This window comes from Trachemys scripta, chromosome 8, assembly GCF_013100865.1.
Source record: "Trachemys scripta elegans isolate TJP31775 chromosome 8, CAS_Tse_1.0, whole genome shotgun sequence".
Lineage (NCBI taxonomy): Eukaryota > Metazoa > Chordata > Testudines > Emydidae > Trachemys > Trachemys scripta.
Genome location: NC_048305.1, coordinates 66819182 through 66840835, shown reverse-complemented (window position 1 = coordinate 66840835; position 21654 = coordinate 66819182). Strand labels below are relative to the sequence as shown.

Genomic DNA, 21654 nt, shown 5'->3' with positions numbered 1-21654 from the left:
CAGAAACCACACATGAAGAGTTATTTAGATCTAGAGATACTCAAAACTTGCTAAGGTTTCAACATTTAAAAACTTTGAAGCCACTTCAGCTCACTATCATTAAATGAAGCTAACACTCCATGAATGCTATATATTACCAGAAATATTAATCCACATACCATCCTTTCATATAGGAATTTATTCTCTCTGAACATCTGTAGGGGAATGGAATTAAACTGGTTTTTCAGATCACCAGGTAACTGCTCTAGAGAGAGCACTTAGTTAAACTACACCACCTTTTTAAACATGAAAATTATAAAAAAAAATCTGTACAGTTAAATAGCAAAAACTAAATTATTCTAGGCTTAGCTTGAATAGCTATTAAAATGCTTAATTGTTAATGTACACTAGATGGTACCTTGTGATGCTCTTCTCTTCGTGCATTTGGTGTACCACCTGGCAGCAGAACTTCAGAGCTTCTGTTGCCATTTTGAAGTCTCATGTGATCATCTCCTCTGTCATGAGGTCCTCCACTGAGGGCACCAACATTCCTTCTGTAATTGGCATCTGAATCACCTGCACTATAATTTATTTGTTCCCAGTGTGGCCTGTCACTTGGAGGAAGTGAAGGAGGTGGTTTCCGCTCAGGACCTGTTAAATGTATTAGTGTAGCAACTGATCTTCCTGCACCATAGCAGAAACCCTAAAGAAAAGATACTGTCTCCTTCAGTATAACAGACATTCACTTTCGCAACTTGTACAGTTTTCTTCTTCTTTTTTTCTACAGAGATACTTTTACATCTCTACATTTCCACACAATAGTATTTGAAGGGAAAATTTCAGTATATGATTTACCATTTTCTCAAGAGCTTTCCTACTTCAGAAAATTACTCTTAAGTTGACAAAGTGTTTTTTAAAAAGTACACAATTTCATTACTTTGGAACAGAGTTTAGGAACAAACTTAAATTAATGTGTCTGAACAAATTTACCTACTTTTGTTACAACTCCTAAGACTACTGTAACTGAAAGATTATTGAAAAAAATATTCTCAGGTTTTTACTGTCTCATTTTTTAAAGTCAATGGGATTTCACAGTGTCCTGCTCTCCACTAGTCGGTCAGTATGGGTATGAGCTGGTCAGAGGATAGGTATGTTTTTTGGTGCAAGCCTCCACAACACTCCCTGCTAATTCTAGCTCAGTCCTCTCAAGTACAAAGTGCCACTTTCTGCAGAGGTTCTGTTATGTGGTCCAACCAGAGCTGGTGTGAAACTAAACCCATTTTCATTTATCATGCAGCCTGGGATTTTGAACTATTTTAATTCAAATAATTTTTGTGCTTATACCAGTTGAGAAATAATCTTTAAAAATATAACAACTCCCCCCCCCCCACTTTTATAGTTCACATATCTTGAATATGGAGAAAAATTCACATTGCTATGTTTTAAGTCAGGAGATCAACAAGTAAATCACAGAAAAAATAAAATATATCCAAGAAATAACTTTAAAATTTTAGCTTCAATGTTACCAAACTGTTATTCAGATCTATATACACTAATGCTTCTAAAATTTTAGATCAGTGGGTTTTTTTGTTTTTGTTTTTAGTAGTTTTGTCTGTCATGGATACTTGAACTATTCATTTTGTTTTAGGTCTCACTAATGTGATCAAGAACATACACTTACCAGAACAGCCACAGCTAGGATGATTAACACTGGAATCTGTAGCATCATTGGTATCTCCTTCATAAGGGCTTTAATAAATTCACCAATTCCTTGCCCTATATGTTTCAATGGTTCTGTTACAAAACTGGTAAATGTAACCGCCAATACCTAAAATAAGAAATAGTAACAAGATGTGAGGATTCTTCTTCTTCAGTTTCCAAATACAAAATAGAAGGGTGAATGGTTTCTTTAGGAACAGCATATACCTTTGTTGGGGGGACTAGCCAAATGGGATTTACTAGTATCGTTTCATAGTACTTCTGACAAGGATCATCCTGGAATGTCCATGAACTTCTAAACCATTCTACAGTTAAAAGAAAGCAAAAGTAAGACAAATATATACAAAAGTGGCAAATGTATTTTATAATGATGTAATTAAGCATTTACATTTTATATCCAATAGTCAGTTAATTTTAAGCCTTCCCCTTAGAAAAATTAACTGAAATTTTACATGCCTCATTTCAGCTCAGAAGTTAATTATATTTTTTAAAAAGTCATCAATCTGGTTGGAAATTAAAGTTATCCAAGCACAGAAGAGGGCTGGGGGAAGGAAAACTTTTCTTAACATTAAATCCTTCCTAGCACTCTCTTAGACTTCAACACTTGGCACTAAATAGTGCTGAATGAGGAAATGAGGTCTGCAATTTTTGCATTGTCTAAAGAGATGATGAAATATCTGGCACATGTTGCACACTGTCACTGGAGTTTGGGGCATTTTCAACGTTATTTCTTGCATATCTGTGATGAACTGGTATTTGTGAAGGGTGCTTTAAAATGTGGTTTGTACTTTTGTAATTATTAGAAGGTTTGCTGTGTCTTCAGACAGCTACTGGCTAAGGGTAATAGTGGAGGATCATAAGTGTACAGAAGGCAGTATTTGCCTAGTTCAGTACCTTAAAGCAGTGGTTCCCAAAGTTGGGTCCCTGTAGTCCTGTCAGTCCACCTTGGGTTCTGCAGAGGTCTGTCCCCCGAGTCAAAGCTGAAACTTGCTGGAATGGTGTTCCAGAACTTTTGCCACACAGAGGATGCCATTTTGTCCTCTGCTCACTGTGACCTCACACACACCATGCATAAGAGGTCATGCTGGACGGGGGAGTTCCCATGCTGGTGCAGGTGTTTCTGTAGTACCTAGTTCGCCTTTGTAGTCCTTTTTCAAACAGGACTGCACTTTAACACAAACTAGGCATCTTTTAGTTTGTGCCAGCAGTATCCACGCAGGGCAGTTAGCGCATAACTCTTTGATACGCTCTAAATTCTGACCCTTATAGTCTGTACTGTAGCACAGTATAGAATAGCCCTAGTCTCCGTATTAGTTTACTACATGTTTTCAGGTGCAATTCCAGGGCTTGATCATTATCTTTTAAACTTTAAATTATCAGCAACCCAATTTTCACCCTCACTCCACAATAACAATTCAGATCTCTTAGAGGCTCTTGATGTTAGTTACTGAACTCCCCAGGACCAGTGGCAAGGCTCTGGAGTGCATTTCCCTCCCCATCACTGCCATGCCTAGCAAGCTTCAGAGCTGAATGGACACAGTTTTATTCCTAACAAAAAGACATGGTTGCTAACATTTCTGTAGGCAGCAAAAGTAATTCTTTCATGCTATCCATCATGGATGGTTTTATAAAAGTGTATGCAGTATTTTAAACTTGGAAGGTTTCTAGCTGCTCTGGCAAGACGTGTGCTATATAAATAAGCTCAGCCATTTACTACGTAAAGTAACTGGATGCGTGCTGCAAAAATATCTAGTTACAGTTTGAAATAAAGAGAATATTTTTGTTTGAGTTTATTTGTGTTGGTGAATTACTGCAGCCCATGTATTCAAATAGAGTGAAATAACTGGAGGATAGAAAAGTGGAATTCAAGCCAAGAGGATTTTCCTTTCCTTAGTTTAAGATACTGTGTACTGAACTGTACAAGACAGCTGGGGAATATTCATGGGATAGAGAGAGATATTTCAGATACAGATTCTACTAGTCAGTGCAAGGAGAAGTTTAAGCCCAGGAGAAGGTGACATACCATAATATATCTTATGATAAGCCTGTATCTAATAATTTTAGAGACCAAATACAATAGCATGCTAAAGAACGGTTACTTACCTTCTGTAACTGTTGTTCTTCGAGTTGTGTTGTTCCCGTCCATTACACATTAGGTGTACGCGCGCCGCGTGCACGGACGTCGGAAACTTTTTCCCTTAGCGGCTCCCGTCGGGCCGGCAGGGCCCCCTCCTTCCCGCCAGAGCGGCGCCCCGCTCCAGGGTATATATATCCCTGCCGACCCCACCCCTCCGGTTCCTTCTTGCCGGAGACTCCGACAGAGGGGAAGGAGGGTGGGAAGTGTAATGGACCTGAACAACACATCTCGAAGAACAACAGTTACAGAAGGTAAGTAACCGTTCTTTCTTCTTCGAATGATTGTTCACGTCCATTACACATTAGGTGATTCCCAAGCTTACCATTGGAGGTGGGTAGGAGTCAAGGTACAACTGACTGTAGCACAGCCCGACCGACCATCGCGTCCTCTCTGGTCTGATGATGGATCGCGTAGTGGGCTGTGAACGTATGTACGGACGACCAGGTGGCTGCCTTACAGATCTCCTGGATAGGGACCTGTGCCAAGAAGGCCGTTGAGGACGCTTGAGCTCTAGTCGAGTGGGCCCGGATCTCCGGGGCCGGAACATTGGCGAGCTCATAACAAGTGCGTATACAATGCACAATCCATGCCGACAAGCGCTGTGTCGAGATAGGCAAGCCTTTCATACGTTCCGCAATAACAATGAACAGCTGGGGTGTTCTGCGGAACGACCTGGTCCGTTCCAGGTAAAATGCCAACGCCCTTCGGACATCCAGGGTATGTAGGCTGCGGTGGTGAGGGTCCGTATGGGGTTTAGGAAAAAAACACTGGTAGGCAAATATCCTGCCCCATGTGAAACTGTGATACCACCTTTGGGAGGAATTTGGGGTGCGGCCTCAGTTGCACCTTATCCTTATGGAACACTGTATAGGGTGGTTCCGAAGAGAGGGTCCTCAATTCCGATACCCTTCTGGCCGACGTGATGGCCACGAGAAACGCCACCTTCCACGAGAGGTGCGTGAGGGAGCAAGTGGCTAGGGGCTCAAAGGGAGGACTCATGAGTCTTGTTAGGACTAGGTTCAGACTCCACGCCGGAACAGGCGGGCGCGAGTAGGGAAACACCCTTTCCAGCCCCTTGAGGAATCAGGCCACTGTGGGGTTGGAGAACACTGACACTCCCAACTCTCCCGGATGGAAAGCCGAAATAGCGGCTAAGTGAACCCTAATTGAGGCGGGCGCAAGCCCTTGATTCTTGAGGTGCAGTAGGTAGTCCAAGATCAACGGAACTGAGGCTTGTAAAGGCTGTATGCGTTGAGGCTCACATCAGTGGGAGAACCTTTTCCATTTTGCCAGGTAGGTTGCTCTTGTAGAGGGCTTCCTACTATTAAGGAGGATTGCTGAACTTGGTGAGAGCACCTGTGTTCTGCATCATTCAGCCAGAGAGATACCACCCCGTGAGATGTAGCGAAGACAGGTTCGGATGGAGTAGGCGACCTTTGTCTTGCGTGACTAGGTCGCGATGGAGGGGGAGGGTGATTGGATCGGCTATGGACAGTTCCAGCAGGGACGTGAACCAATGTTGGCGTGGCCAGGCCGGGGCGATAAGTATGATCGTCGCCCTGTCCCTGCGGGTCTTGAGGAGAACCTTGTGTATGAGTGGGAACGGAGGGAAGGCATATCTTAGGCTCCCTCCCCATGGGATCATGAAAGCATCTGCTAATGATCCCCGGCTGAGGTTCTGGAACGAGCAGAACTGAGGGCATTGGCTGTTGTCCCTGGTGGCGAATAGATCCACCCGGGGAAAGCCCCACTTCCGGAAGATCGAATGCAGGACGTCTCGCCTCAACGTCCATTCGTGCATTCGGTAGGATCGGCTGAGGCGGTCTGCTAAGCCATTTTGAATCCCCGGAAGATACGTTGCGATGAGGTGTATCGCATGGGCTATACAGAAGTTCCATAATTGGAGTGCCTTGTGACAGAGGGGAGAAGACCGGGACCCGCCCTGCTTGTTTATATAGAACATGGCGGTAGTGTTGTCCGTCAGGACTGCCACGCTGTGACCTTTTATGGTGGCGCGGAAGGTCTGACAGGCGAGGCGAACCGCTCTTAGCTCCTTCAGATTGATGTGAAGCAGCTTGTCTTCTCTGGACCACAGCCCTTGGGTCCGTAGTTCCCCCAGGTGCGCCCCCCTAACCCAGGTCCGATGCATCTGTTACCAACGTCAGAGTGGGCTGTGGGGCAGCGAAGGGGATCCCTTCGCATACCTGTTGGCGATCGAGCCACCAGCGTAGCGAGCTGAGCACCTGGTTTGGGATCGTGACTACTTGATCCAATGGGTCTCTGTTGGGGCGATGCGTGTGGGCGAACCACAACTGTAAAGGCCGGAGCCTCAGGCGTGTATGTCTGACCACGTGTGTGCAAGCTGCCATATGCCCCAGAAGCTGCATGCAACACCTTGCCGTTGTCGTGGGGAATTTTTGGACCGAGCTTACGGCTCTGTGAATTGACATGAACTGTGCCTCTGGTAGGCTCGCTTGCGCGGTTACCGAGTCCAGGGTTGCACCTATGAAGTCCAGCCTCTGTGTGGGGACTAACGTGGATTTGGGCACATTGACCCGGGGGCCGAGCTTGTCGAACGTCTGCAAGGCCAGCGTCACGTGAGATCGGACCTCGGCCTCCGACCTGCCCGCGAGTAGCCAATCGTCCAGGTACGGGAACACACGCATCCTTCTTTTTCGAAGGAAGGCTGCTACCACGGACATGCACTTCGTAAATACCCGTGGTGCTGACGCCAGGCCGAAGGGCAGGACCGTAAATTGGAAATGGCGCTGGTCGACAACGAAGCGCAGAAACCGTCTGTGGGCCGGATTGATTGCGATGTGAAAATAGGCATCTTTCATATCGAGGGCAGCATACCAAACCCCCGGATCCAGGGATGGGATAATAGTTCCAAGGGAGACCATACGGAAGCGCGCTTTGATCAGAAACTTGTTTAGATCGCGCAGGTCCAAAATAGGACGGAGGCCCCCTTTCGCCTTGGGGATCAGGAAGTATCTGGAATAGAATCCTTTTCCCCTTAGGTCTAGAGGGACCTCTTCTACTGCTCCTGCAGTGAGAAGGGTCTGTACCTCCTGTATGAGGAGTTGCTCGTGAGAAGGGTCCCTGAAGAGGGACGGGGAAGGGGGATGGCAGGGAGGGGGCGAGGAAAACTGGAGGGTATAGCCCGCCTTCACTGTGCGCAGGACCCAGCGGTCCGATGTTATGCGCAACCAGGCCCGGTAGAAATGGGACAGACGGTCCTTGAAACCCAGAGGAGGATCCGGTATATGAAGTGGTACGCTGTCCTCGGGCGTAGCTTCAAAAGCCTGGTTTATTTCCCGGCTGCGGCTTGCCCTGGCCATGACTCTGGCCTTGATTAGGCGTATTGTTACGTCTCCACCTGTTATCCCTGCCTCGACGGCGGTAAGGCTCGTGCCGGGGGCGAGGGTGGTATTGCCTCTGTGGTGGCTGGGGCTTAAAGGGTTTACGCTGCGTTACCGGCGTGTGCATACCCAATGACTTAAGGGTCGCACGCGAGTCCTTAAGGCTATGCAGCCTGGCGTCCGTTTGGTCGGAGAACAAGCCCGAACCTTCAAACGGGAGGTCCTGCAGTGTGGTTTGCACCTCTGGCGGGAGACCTGAAGCCTGCAACCACGCCGAACGCCTCATCACGACTCCCGACGCAATTGTTCTAGCCGCAGCGTCGGCTGAGTCTAGTGCGGCCTTGTAATGAGGTCTTGGCCACTGCCATTCCCTCATCCACCAGGGCCGTAAACTCCTGATGCGCGTCAGGTGGGAGGGAGTCCTTAAACTTGGCAACTGATGTCCAGGAGTTAAAATTGTGCCTGTTTAGAATCGCCTGCTGATTGGCGATCCTCAGCTGAAGGCCCCCAGATGAATAGACTTTCCTCCCAAATAAGTCCAATCTCTTAGCCTCCTTGCCCTTGGGGGCAGGAGCTTGCTGGCCATGTAGCTCTTTTTCGTTGACCGCCGAGACCACCAGCGAACAGGGGGACGGGTGTAGAAAGAGGAAGTCAAACCCTCCAGATGGGGCGAAGTATTTCCTCTCCACGCCTTTTGCAGTTGGCGCACTGGAGGCCGGTGTTTGCCACACCGTCTTATAGTTGGACTGTACTGTCCGTATAATCGGGAGAGCGACTCTGGAGGGGCCCTCTGGGCTCAGGATATCGACCATGGGGTCGTCCTGCTCTACAGTCTCCTCCGCTTGCAAGCCCAGATTGAGGGCTACCCGGCGAAGCAGGTCTTGGTGTGCCCGATGGTCAATCGGGGGAGGGCCGGACACCAGTGTGCCCGCTACCGCCTCGTCTGGCGAGGAGGAAGAGGTCAGGGCCTTCTGCCCATCCTCATTGTCCTGCAATCCGGCATCAGCCAGTTGTTCCTCTGCGGCCTGACCCGCAGCGTGGGATTGGGACGGCACCGTACTCGGTGCCGAGTCCACTCCTTCCCGCTCCGGTGGTCTAGAGACCGTTGCCTCCCTATACGATGGCGGCCGGTGCCGCGGGGAGCGGGATCGGTACCCGGATGGCCCGGATCTCGAGGCCCTCGATGGGGGCCCTTGCTGGTGGTAGGCCCAGGGTGTCCAGAATGGCCATTGGCTCGGTTGGCCCCATTGGGACTGACCGTAGTCCCTGCTGGCCTGTGACCTATGGGCATACCCGCCGTACCGGTCTGAGTCAGTTCCCGAGACCACGGACGGTGACCTGGAAGGCCACGGCGGAGCCGTAGGATGGTGCCGGTCCAGTTTTGGGAAGTAGCGCCTCCGCAACCAGGACCTGGAATAGCGCCTCGCCGACCTGGAACGGTACCGGTGATCGCAGGACCGGGAACGGCTACGGCTGGTCGGCCTCGGGTAACGAACCGCCGACGTTTTGCGGTGCCGACTCGTGCTCGGTTGCTGAGTCGGTGCCGACCACTTGTTGAAGCCCGACTGCTGCGGTGCTTCCTGCGCCGAGGGCAACCGGGAGTCCACCGAGGCGGAGCTCGACCGGGACCGGTTCCTGGAGCGGTGCCGAGACGGCGACCATGATGGGCGCACCATCGCCGGCTTGCCTCTGTGCGGCAGCATCGGCGGAGCGCCCTCAGCGCGTGCCGGGGCCTCGACGGACAAAGCAATGAGGTCCTTAGCTGCCTCAAACGTGTCCGGAGTGGAGGGCTATTCCACGAGCTCCTCCAGCCCTTCATCCTCACTCGACGCGCCCATCCCGGGGCTCGACGGGACTTTCGGCGCCGGAGCCACTACCGGGGTCCGTGTTGGGGCCGTATTGGCCTTAGGGGCACTCAAGGTCTTTACCGGTGCCGCCCTCTTGTGCGGGGAGCATCCTCGGGCCTTAGGCTGGCCCTTCGCTTTCGCCGGCGAAGACGATCGGCATCGTGTTTTTCCCCGCTGGGTTGGTGCCGCGGGCTTCGGGTGACCCGCCGGCGCCGGTTCCCGCACCGATGCCGGGGCGCTCCGCACGGAGGCAGACGGTGCCGTCGAAGTGGAGGGCTGTAACGCCGTCTCCATGAGCAGCTGCTTAAGGCGAAAGTCCCTCTCTTTTTTAGTTCTGGGCTTAAAGGCCTTGCAGGTCTTGCAGCGCTCTTTCTGGTGAGCCTCCCCCAGGCAACGGAGACACGAGGCGTGGGGGTCGCTCAATGGCATAGGCCTGTGGCACGTGGCACAAGCCTTGAAGCCTTGGGCGTGTGGCATACCCCGCCGCCCAGGGCCGGTGCCGGGGCTGAACAAACAACCACGGCAGGAACTTTAAGTATCCTAATGAGCTGTTAACTACTGGCTCAACACTACTACAAACTAACTGATAACTGCTAGATAACACTAATGACTATTGCTAAGGGACACTCTCAGACGAGAGACAGAGTTGTTCCAACGCCGCCACGGACGGTAAGAAGGAACTGGAGGGGTCGGGTCGGCAGGGATATATATACCCTGGAGCGGGGCGCTGCTCTGGCAGGAAGGAGGGGGCCCTGCCGGCCCGACAGGAGCTGCTAAGGAAAAAAGTTTCCGACGTCCGTGCACGCGGCGCGCGTACACCTAATGTGTAATGGACGTGAACAATCACTCGAAGAAGAATTATGTGTTAGATAAATTAGTAGTTGGCTTACCCAGTTATATGATTAGAGAATTTTAAATGCAAGATTAGAAAAAAAAAATTAAATAAAATCAAAAAGCTACTTCTTGGGTGATGCCAGCATTGACTTGTGTCTCATTTTATCGTGGTTTGCCAGTTTTTCTTTACATAAAAAGTATTAGAAAGAACATAACTACAAATACCTCACCAAAAAGACTCTCACTCCAGTCTATCTTCTTATCACATACTGTGTCATAATTTCCCATTTTGGCCACTTCAGCTTGATGCTGTGCAAAGGCTATCTGCAACAGAACCAGAATTAACCTTGGTAAAAGTGGTTTACACTGAATAAAAAAAACCCATTATTTTCACTTTCTGCCATCAACCAAAAAGTGGTCTAAAATGTATTAAAAATAAAAGAATCTGCAAAAGCAAAACACCACAGCAAATCAAATTCAGCCAAAACCTATGATCCCTGAATAGGGAGAATAATAATTATTTTTAGCTAGTCAAAAGGCACTGACTGCTTCCTTCACAATAAGGAAGTGTTAGTTAAATATAACACAATTTCTGGAATTGGGCCAAACCCTCACCACCCACACAAGTATTACTGAATTAAAAGGCAGGTACATAAAGAACTGAAAAACCAAGAACTTCTTACCATTTTCAGAAACAAAACCAGGCACATTTCTATTGTTTCCTGATCAGTTTTTAAAATTATTTTCAAATTTTAGATGTTAACACTGTTCAGATAATTATAGTTAGTTACAGTAAATGAACTGTAACTCTGAAAGAAATCCCTCACAAGCTACTGCATAAAGCAATGGGTTACCATACTGAGATTGCAACACCAAGGTTGGTGAAACTGCATTTTGGGGTTTCTGGAGCGTTTTGCAGAATGTACGCGTCCATTAAAAAAGTTTCTAGCTACTCTGGCTGCAAAAAATCCTTCTGAGTGGAAATAACTTTATTCTGGATGAAAGATACAGACACTGAATGCAAACTCCTATTTGTGATAATATGAATGAATTTTACAAAAACATTAATTTTGTACTACAACATTGGGGGGTTGGTTAAGATAGCACAAAGGATTCTGAGACAACAGTATCACAGAAAGAAGGTTGCAGAAGAAAAAAAGGTTAAGAACCCATGTTCTACTACATCTGGCTACACATGAGAAAACAAGTTATAAAATAGCTTAAGCTCCCAATTGTATCCAACATGAAATACTGTTCTAGCAGAAAGATTTGTCAATGCATGTAGCATTCAGTTGGCTCAGTTCAAAATAAGCGGAATCCTAACTGAGGCAGCTATTTGACAAATCTTCAAAAAGACATCACCCCAACAATATTTCTGGACGAAAGTGTACTAATCACACTCATGCTTATTTTCATCTCAGTTTTAATCTGCAACAATCCATACAATTTTTCAATAAACACAGTCAATTTTGACATCTACCCTTTGCTGCTACATGTGATCAAATACAAGATTTTCAAAGTGTTATACTTGAAATAATGGATACAGTGCATAATTTCTTTTAAGAGAGATCAACGAAAGATTATTGAACATTGGTAGGAAGTGGACTGTGTTTTTCACTATAGAAATAAACTAGTAATAAATAATAATTGTAGTACCCACTAAGTACTGGGCACTATTAGGGAATAAAAAAATATATTTTCTCTTTACTTCCACTCTCCTTTGGATCTGTGGAAGGCCCCTCTACTGGTCAATTATCTGCAGCATAGATTATACAGAAAATGTGGAGACCTGTAACACACATGAAAGAGCCACTGAAACATTTCTTTGGAGAGGAGTCTGTAGCAAGCAGTTAACCTATTCATTTAATGTGCTTTTCAAAGTATCCTTATAGCAAATTTGTTCCTTTAACAGGTCAACTTAAATGGACAAGTAGTTTATTTTCTTAACTGTCTTCAGTTCAAAGAGCTTCATTACATTATTTTTTAACTCTAGATTGGCGTAAAGAATTTTATTAGACATATTCATTTAAAGGGATAGTTTAAAAGAAAGTGAAAAAACAGTCTCAACTGCCCTGACTACCCCTGCCAATTTTTGTGGTCTTACAACCATATTTTCCAATTTTAAAAATGTTTTTCTTCCCCTGTTGATGTGTAAAAGAAGACCTCATAAAATCCCAGAGAAATTGACTATATAGGGAAACAGCAAAACTGACTAGGCATAAAATGAACAAACTGGACAATGGGAGAATTTCCCTCTCCCTAAAATCTCTATTATAATAAATGTAGACTTAATTTGTAACAACAGTAGGTAAAAATCTTTTGAATAAAGTGTAATTTTTAAATTGATGGGGTCCCTGTAAAATGCACATCTGCGTGAGACTCTTCTTGACCAAAGATGCCAAAGCACATCAGAGATCTATTTTGTTTTAAATTGACCTAGCGATAAACTAAACTCTCAATTTCAAATTAAGGACCAAAGCCTCATACCTGGGCAAAGCAAATGTGCTTTGTGCAGGGATTTTTAGGTAGGAGCTGAAGAAATAGAATCCTTACCCTAACAACCCAAGGTACAATCAGCTGCTCTGTGATCATTACTGAAGCTCTGGGTTTTAGTAGCAGCTGCTGTATAGTATACACCCACTATATAGGGTTTTAGCCAGTGAATCAATGTAGTACACAGATCAATTATCCACTTCCTAAATCACTCCCACCATGGTGCTTTGGAGAGTCACATACAGTCTTCAAACCCTCTGTAGTGGAATTATGATGGCTCCACTGCCTTTTGAACTCTGTGCTCCACTGCAGCGAGGAGAAGCAGGGATTTTAATCTAAATTAATAATTTGTGCAATCTGAAGTCTCCATTACAGTATTCACTTTGGCAATCAATAACTGTATTTTATAATGTAACAAAAATAATCCCCAAACTCTCTGGATTATCATGGTTTAAAAATTTACTATTAAAAAACAGAGCCAGGATTTCTGATTAATTTACCTTATATAAGTAGATCCAGTTCCATCCACAACTGATGAGAAAACTGATGAATAAAATGCGTTTTACTTGAGTACACCAACCAATGTGTGTCCATAGCTCAGTAGCTACAGTTACTGTAATGCACACCAAACACAAGAGTACCTGAAAAGGAAATGAGGGAGGAAAGTCATGAACCAGATTTGGAGTTTTTCAAGCCTATTGCTAGTAAAATGAGAGAATTACAAACAACTCTTTTTCAGCTTCATTTACCCAACTAGCTTCAAGACTGAGCTCGATGTGTGTATGGAGGGGATGGTATGATGAGATTGCCTACAATGGCATGTAGCTAATTTGCATCTGCTAGCAGCAAATATCTCCAACGGCCAGTGATGGGACACTAGATGGGGAGGGCTCTGAGTTACTATAGAGCATTCTTTCCCAGGTATCTGGCTGGTGGGTCTTGCCCACATGCTCAGTGTACAACTGATCACCATATTTGGGACCAGGAAGGAATTTTCCCCCTGGTCAGATTGGCAGAGACCATGGGGATTTTTTGCAGGTTTTAAATAGTGTGAATAGCAGATTCTCTGTAACCCAAAGTCTTTAAATTATGATTTGAGGACATCAGTAATTTAGCCAGATGTTAAGGGTCTATTACAGGAGTGGGTGGGTTAGATTCTGTGGCCTGCAATGTGCAGGAGGTCAGACTAGATGATGAGATGGTCTCTTTTGACTTTAAAGTCTACGTGTTTATGAGTTTAAAAACAAACAAACAAAAAAAGATGAGCAGAACAGCATTTTGAAAAGCCAGATCTCACAGGAGAGGATACGAGCTTTCAGAGACCGATATGGAATTTGCTAAAATGAAACTGCTGGATCTGGATGCTGCAGTCAATTTATATTGTAAAGGGAAAAGTAATGAGATGACGACGACAGGAATGAATGAGGAAAAGAAAAATGTACAGATGCCTTATGGGACTGAACAAAAAGGTAGGACCATCAGAAGGAACAGAAACAGTGAGAAATAAGGAAACAGATTCAATTAATCCAAATACATTCAGGTTATGAGATTGTGGGAAAAGGAAATTTTTTCCTGACTTTAATTGTTATTCCATCATATCTTCACAAGATCTTCTATACTGGCACAAAATCTCTCACTATTTTCAATTACATCTAAAACATTTTCAGTGTGATGGAATTGTTACAATGGCAAAGTACAAGAGTTAAAAACAAAATGCCTGGCGATTATTAACAGAATCACCATTCCAGCATCTGCAGCAGGGCAGTGAGGCAAACCTATTCTTGTCAGTGGTTTAAGCAGAATAAGAAAGCAGCAGCAAGACTCCTCTGTGGGACCTTGGGGGGGGCGGGAGGGGAGGGGAGGGGGAGAAAAGAGAGGCAGCACAGGAAAAGACCATTGAAGAGGGAGGTTAAAGCACCACCGGGACATGAGTGGGATAAAGAATAATTAACGATCCAATACATGGATTTTTATTTTGAATCAAATACACAGGCACATTTTGAATTATAAAGAGCTTTAAACTTATGATTTATGAATTCACCACAGACCTTCAGTGGAATTATACCTCTCTATTCATGAGAAACTCAAAAACTACATTTTAACATTTCATATATTATTAAATCTAAAGACACAGAACTATTAAAAGCTGCAACATTTAAACTAATCTTTCTCCTCTCTCACCAGAAGCAAGTACATTATACAGATCAATCCCAAGTGCTGCATCAACAGAGTCCAAACTACTGCCCCTAAGGGTGTCTCTGAAACCCTATACCTTAAGATCCAATATCTGGACCTGAATATCTAGGACTAAGAAAGATGCACAACTCAATGGGCCACTCCACACTGAGATCCAAAAGGTGGAGAAGAAAGAGAAATAACTGTGAGGCCAGGTGATAATTTCAAGCAGAAAAAAGTTATAAGAAAAAGGTAGGAGGAAAAACAAAGTTAAAATGCCTAATTTGGGCAAATAGGTCATCTTCACCTGCTGGGATGGAAGAAGTGAGGAATTCTCAGCCAGCAATTTATGAGGGGAAGAGCATCAAAAGTTTTATTTATTTTGATCCCCATCTACTGGTAGAAGGATATACTCAGTGACTGGGCTGGCCTATTAAAGAACACTGGAGAATACAAAAGTACAGAGAATCTCTTCTTTCTTACCATAAGCAAATTATATGGATCAACTCCAAAAGTGTCCTCAAACCTCCATTTCCAAGCTTCATAATCATGATGTTTAAAATTAATCAGAATATCACTAACTGCCTCATCCAAAGCGCCTGATTTCCAGTCCTCCTCATTGAGAAATCTGTTGATCTCCAAAAGAGCCTGACTTGTAAGGATGATCTCGGCATCATAATGCACATCACCAATGTTTTCATCAGGCTAATTGAAAGTAATACAAAACAATGGTTAAACATTTTACATGCAATAGGAAATCAGAAAGACAAATAAAAGTATGAAGAATTACCTGAACTTTCCTCAAACCTGCAGTATATCTCATCTATGCAAAGAGACCCATATTACCATATGGAGTCCTAAGGATGAGTCGTAATTATGCATGGTCATAAGTATCTTTCTGTATGGGTCAATCTGCAAGATCAGAGTCACATTTGGTATCTGGGGTTTCTATAGACTTTTTATTCACTCTTCTGTACCAATGAAACTGCTAATTCACAGACCTGTGAAGTTCATGTGTCATAACTTTATTAAAATATTTATGGAAAAAGAAGTAGAACCTCATGTTAAATGTTTTATTAGGATTTCAAAACACCTCTTCACTTGCAGATATTAACAGCTAATCTATTCTCAAACAGACTGGAATATCCAATTTGTAGCTGGAAGGATTGAGAGAGAAAAATGGCATTGTTCATTGGTGAATACTTTACTACAAAAAGGAAGAAGGGCTCCTTAAAAGAAATGTTATCATGTGCTTCTTTCTTGTAATGCTGTTAACTGATTGTTTTGCTTATATTTAAGAAAAAATTCTCCCTCTGCCTCAGGATAGGGAAAAAGTTACATCCAAAGACATCAAAATGAAATCAGTAATTGAGTGATCTTGCTTTATGCAAGCTCCTGTAAACAAGTGAATTAATGACCTGGAATTGTCAAACGACAAAAAGACTGAACAGAACTTGTCTCTTAAAGTGCAGGTAGCATGCGCATTGTCTCAGAAGTGGCTGCATCATAAGAGTGGACTAATACATAAGTATTCTGAACGTCAATTATCTCCTTTTGAATACTTTATAAATTATGTCAGCTATATTCTCTTCTCTATATGGCAAATCTTGCTCACATCTCCATAGATGTAGAGGGCTCTCTGGAAGCAGAACTGGAGCCTTCCAATGAACAAACAGGAGGGCAGCACTTAGGAAGGCTGCATGGGGAGTGCACACCTTCATGCAGAGTGCAGCCCAGCTTCATGTGGGCTCCCTCTGCAGCTGTGGACACACTAGGCACAAGAGGGCTAGGGTTGCAGGTGCATTATTTTACTGTATGTATTTAAATTATGCTGCATTAAATTCAATCTGTAAAATGTCTTTTCACTATGATTCCTTTTATCTTGTGTGTCTTAGTTTGGAGTAACTGGAATACTTAAATCACTATGTTGTTTTGATTTGTAATAACGAAAAATATATAAAGTAGCAGTTAAAATTGTACCATATTTTCATTAACATTTGAATACTCACAAGGCCAAGTCTTCCAGCTTCAATTAAAATCTTATTCAAGTATCTCCTAAAAACATAAATGCTATGGCTTTCACTTAACTTGGTCTTCTCTTTCTTCTCATACTCTTCAATCTGGAGCAATAAAGCAAATTCTAAGTTACAATCTTACACTAATGACACATTAATTAAGCAAAGGATGAATAAAGTTTCCAGTGAATGAAACAAGTTCCTATACCCTAATATAAACGTATTGCAGCTAATGTATCACATAAAATCATAGTAATGTACTTAAGAACAACAGTTGGCACACTATTTTCCATGGTACTTGTTTCAAAGTCATAAATGTTGTGGACTTTTAACCCTCTGATGATGTGGCTGACTCTTAACCTCAGTATATCCCTTGGACTAGAAAAACTAAAGATTTGTTCATCTCTCAATAGTTTGAAGTTTAGATCAGAAGAAAATCTTCAGTTTAATTATAAAAATCAGTTATGTATTAAGTGAGATCTAAAAGGGCACAGCACAGAACTCTCAACCTGATGGGTCAGGGAAGCATCCACATGGTCAAGGTGGCTTTAAGCCATATTTGCAATCCCTGATCCTGGGCTACTCTGGGGGATGGAAAGGCTCCCCGCATAATTCAGACAGCCCTGCGAGCTAGTCTAAGTTACAGCAGTATTTTAGGGCTGCAACGTTGCCTAGAATCTCCGCAAGCCTACGTGTTGTGGCCCTGCTCCTGACAAACCACTCACACCACTAGCCCTCCCCCCATTCTTCATATTACACACACACACACACACACACACACACAGTGAAAGAGAAGTAGGTCAATTTTCCTTGTTTCTAGTCAGTTTAACTTTTTAGTGCCCATGACTAACACAATGCTCCAACAGTTTAGTTGCCTGCACTGAAGGGAAGAAGATTTAATTCCAACCAAAAATCTATTCTTCCATTGAAGTGTAAAATTGTCAAAGTGTGTGCATATTCTGGGGTTTGTTTTGTTTTTTTAAAAACAAAGCATACATTTTGAGTGTTGCCTTCCTGTCAATACCTTTCTAAAATAAGCCAAAAATACGACAGTACATAGATATCCGCAGACTTGGCATATTAATCACATTAAAAGGCTGAAATATCAAGTACTACAAAAAATAAATTGCATGGCTTTAATCAGCAGCACGACCCCCCCCCCCCAAAAACTGACCGATCCTCTAGTAATTCACCTGTTCCAAGCCAACATTTCTGATGATTATAGAAAAATATGTAAATGATGTAAAAAGATGGAAAATACTTTAGATTTCCTGATAGTGTTCTGAATGAATATAAAGCTATAAGCAAACCTTCTGAATTAAGGATTCTAATTTCCTATGGCACTCTGATACTGCTGCAGGGTTTGGCAAGTTCACAACGGCATCTGGTGCCTCCCTATTCTCAGAGTCATCATAATTTACCTGCCGATAGAGTAAAGAAAAAATTACTCATATTATAGTTTTAGGCAAGATTTTGGTTAATGCAGGCGAATGTTATCTTTTAATCAATCAATCAATCAGGTCATCTTATCCAATACAACAAAATGTGAAAAGAAAAGAAGCCTAACTGAAGAGCTGAAACCAACTGAATTTTAGTCCACACAGCCTCCCTACAAATCCCCTCAAACAAGAGCAGCAGAGACATGCTGAAAAAAGAGCAGATGGATGTGGGTCTCAGGATAATCCTCTTTGATGTGTTCTGGCTCCCATTGAAGTCAATAGCAAAACTGCCACTGACTTTAATACAAGTAGGAGCTCAGATTCTCCAATGCTTGACACACTTGCCAATATTACTTTCATGAAAAGGAATTTCACTCTAAACATTTAAAGGCAAAGTGGCAAATATCCCCAAGATGTATATTCAGAACTAATAGCATCTTTGATTAAATACCAGTATTAGCTTACTAACAGCAGTTTGTATAAATATTTTCCAAAGTATTCTGATTACATTATACACTTTATAACATGAAGCTTCCCCAAACATAATTTTTCATGCCCAAAGGAATCTCTCATTTCTCAGTGTAAAGTAGCAGCAAAACATATTGCTGTTTAGTGTAAATCCAATTTCCTTGTTTGGAAACAGACTTGCCCCCTCCAGTGGAAAAACATGGAGATCAGGAGGAGGAAAACTTTGCGGAGACTTGCTGAGATTATTCTATCATAAGTAACAGAGATGAAACAGACAAGGCTGTTTGGCCCCACCAAAACCCAGAGATCCCACTCCTCACTGGCCCCCTCCAACTCTTCTGTTCCTTCCTATAAACTTGGTTCCAATGAAGTGTCTTCCTCAGACTGAGTTTTTTGGGAAATTTCAACTAAAACAGTTGCCCCATTTCTGGGAATGAGGCTAGGGAAAAATATGTTGTTTTACCCATGTTAAATCCTGACATCCTGTTCTTTGAGATCCTCTAGTGGCCCCATGCTCTGGAGCAGGGATTTGAAATTTGGCAGGGAGTGGTCCTTTGTGTCTGGGAAGTGCCTTTTGTTGTCCCCATGAAAATCCACCCCAATTTAGCCAAGTTATAAGATGTTGAAAAATTACAGTTAGCACATACTCAGCAGACTTGCTAGAGGTTGGCAGCTAAATCCCCCAAAGATTCCTTTCTCAGTGGGCATGCTCCAGCCAAGGCATTTGCAACAGTCAGCTGTTGCAGGCTGGGCTGGGTAACAGAACTGAGAATAACAGTCCTGTGGAAAAAACAGTATGTAATCATGAGCATAATGCATACTCATAAGGGTGCTGAATTAATCATGTTCTTTTGACATAAGAATATATGTGTAATATACAGAGACACAGACACTTTTTTTAACCTTGCCAGGTCTTCTCATTGTTCCTGAAGCTGCATCATAATTGAGCATATCTGTGGGGTCAATCCATTCATCACCTTGAATTTCACCACTTCCTATCATGAGAGTTGCACACAGTACCAAGGGAACCAGCATCCTGAGTACAACAGAATCCACAAATATAATTAAAACTGTGGTTAGAAGTCTCATAACATTATACAACATCAACCTTTTCCCAACTTGTTTCCTATAAAACAGATTTGTCTAAATAACTGTTTTGGCCAAAAGAAAATTACGAATACTGAGGACTCAACAGTGTTAGCTCACCACACTGTTCTAACAGGCAAGAATTACTGGCTAAGAACACAGAGATTAGCATATGTAAAAGTCCAAATTTGACAGATACAAGCAAGTAGTGTTTAAAAAAAAATCAACACAGTTTACTTAATTTACGGACTACAAAACTCCCTTTGATTTCAATGGGAGCAGGATTCGGACCATTATCAGTAAGCAAATATATGGATGAAGCCACAATAACTGACAAAGGACTAAGATTCTACTAGAGTCAAGCTCAAAATACCTGAGTTTAAATCCAGGTGTCTCCTTATTTGTTAAAACATGGATTCAGCTCTATCACTAAGTTTTGTCTGATCCTGCAAACTCCAACTTCACTCACTCAAGAAGCCTTGTTTTCAACAAGCCTATTGCTATTGAATCCCAATTTTGCCTAGTTTTTCCCTTAATTATATGGCTTTCAATGATTATGACCTGAAGAATATTTTCACCTCACCAACTACATGGATTTAACAAGATTTTTGGTTTTAAAGTAAAAGTGTTTCATTCAAGTGAATGAAAAAGATCCAACTTTCATCATTTCCTTTTGTAAATATTAGTATTTCTAATAATCTAAAATCTTAATAAATTGCACCTTATACAGTATGTATAACATTGTAAATTTTGCATTAAACATGCATAAAAAGGTAACAGGATATCTTACATAACCTCCTACATAAGAAAGCACTCTGAAGATTAAATAGATGTAAGTCCATAAATGCTGATTTATGGTCAGATCTTTATTTACTGAACAATGGCACAATATAGATCCTGGAGACCTGAAAGTGGATCCATAGGGCTCCATATGCTTGGATAAAATTGCAGGATTGGAACAACTATTTTTTAAAGTAAATTATCAAAAGGATTAAAGTATTACAAATCATATTGAACAGAATAATACTAGAAAGTTTCATAACTACTCATTTTGAACAGTATCCATATTATATTTTCCTTTTCCAAATTCCAACCATGATAAGCATATCAAAGTGAGAAGTCAAGTAGTGAGAGTGGGACTTTTATAAATATACATGTGTAAAATAACTGGTTATGGATAAATATTGGTTGTTATCCATATAGTGTCTTTGTGTGCCAATTTCTATCTACATTTGCTACCAGTAATTAAGAAAACCTATTACTGAACAACAGACAAAGAACAAAACAGGAATGACACTTATAACTGTTAAAATTTGGAAGGCAATAAAGCCTCCCCCATTAGTGTTTTGATGAATCCAGCCACATTCTGCAATCAAGCTAAAGCCTGGGACTTGAGTTGTGCTACGTCCAGCTACCCTCTCATGCACGCTACAAACTGTAACTGTGTTGTAACACAGCCACCACCACCTCACTAACCTAGTGGGTTAGTTTCCTGCACTGCCACGGCCTTCAGGGAATCCACCACAACCCCTCCACTCAGAGAGCGGCCTCCAAATCCCACAACCCCCAAGCAGGGAGCCGCCCTCCACAACCCCCGGCCAGAGCACCATCCCCCTGACTCCGAGTCTCACTAGCCAGAGACCCGCCCCAGCAAACCCGCCCCAACATAGGAGCCGCCCCCCAAATCCCGGAACCCCCGCGAGGGAGCCGCAACCGCCCTCCACAACCCCAGGAGCCAGGCCCCTGCCAGGGAGCCAGGGCCCCCGACTCCCGCCCCCCAGCGTGGGAACCGCTCTCCGAATCCCACAACCCCCCGCGAGGGAGCCCCCCCCCATACGCCCCAACCCCCTAAAATCCTCCCCAAATCCGGCGGCGCAGAAGCCGCCAGCCCGCCCAGCGAGCGCCCCAGCACACCTGCCCGCTCCCCCGGCCCCGCTCCGGCAGCCTCGAGCCAGGCCCAGCTCCGCTCAGAGCCTTCCCTCCCCAGCCCCTCTGCCAGCGCAGAGTGAAGCGGGCGGGTCAGTGTATCCGCACAGAGAAGACGGGATCCCAATCCATGCGCTCGGCGCTCCTCTCCATCCGGGACAGAAGCGAGGCCGG

At 43.8% G+C, this 21654-nt stretch overlaps 1 protein-coding gene across 6 annotated transcripts in view; it reads right to left on the bottom strand.

Annotated features, from left to right (window-relative positions):
• The window catches only part of CLCC1 (chloride channel CLIC like 1), a 32685-nt gene extending 11086 nt beyond the window's left edge, over positions 1 to 21599 (bottom strand). For 2 of the 6 annotated variants that reach the window (XM_034778822.1, XM_034778823.1), the window contains exons 1-9: positions 19360 to 19504; positions 17872 to 17982; positions 16556 to 16666; positions 15030 to 15251; positions 12872 to 13012; positions 10109 to 10202; positions 1906 to 2003; positions 1661 to 1807; positions 398 to 682 (exon numbers count right to left, since the gene is read on the bottom strand). In XM_034778822.1, the coding sequence (XP_034634713.1) occupies positions 398 to 682; positions 1661 to 1807; positions 1906 to 2003; positions 10109 to 10202; positions 12872 to 13012; positions 15030 to 15251; positions 16556 to 16666; positions 17872 to 17982; positions 19360 to 19503 (1353 nt within the window). In that variant the 5' untranslated portion in view covers position 19504. Of the gene's footprint in view, positions 1 to 397; positions 683 to 1660; positions 1808 to 1905; positions 2004 to 10108; positions 10203 to 12871; positions 13013 to 15029; positions 15252 to 16555; positions 16667 to 17871; positions 17983 to 19359; positions 19505 to 19927; positions 20291 to 21030; positions 21171 to 21468 lie in introns of those variants that run through there. The other 4 variants (XM_034778818.1, XM_034778820.1, XM_034778819.1 and 1 more) reach the window with 4 other exon arrangements.
• Positions 21600 to 21654: the final 55 nt, after the last annotated feature.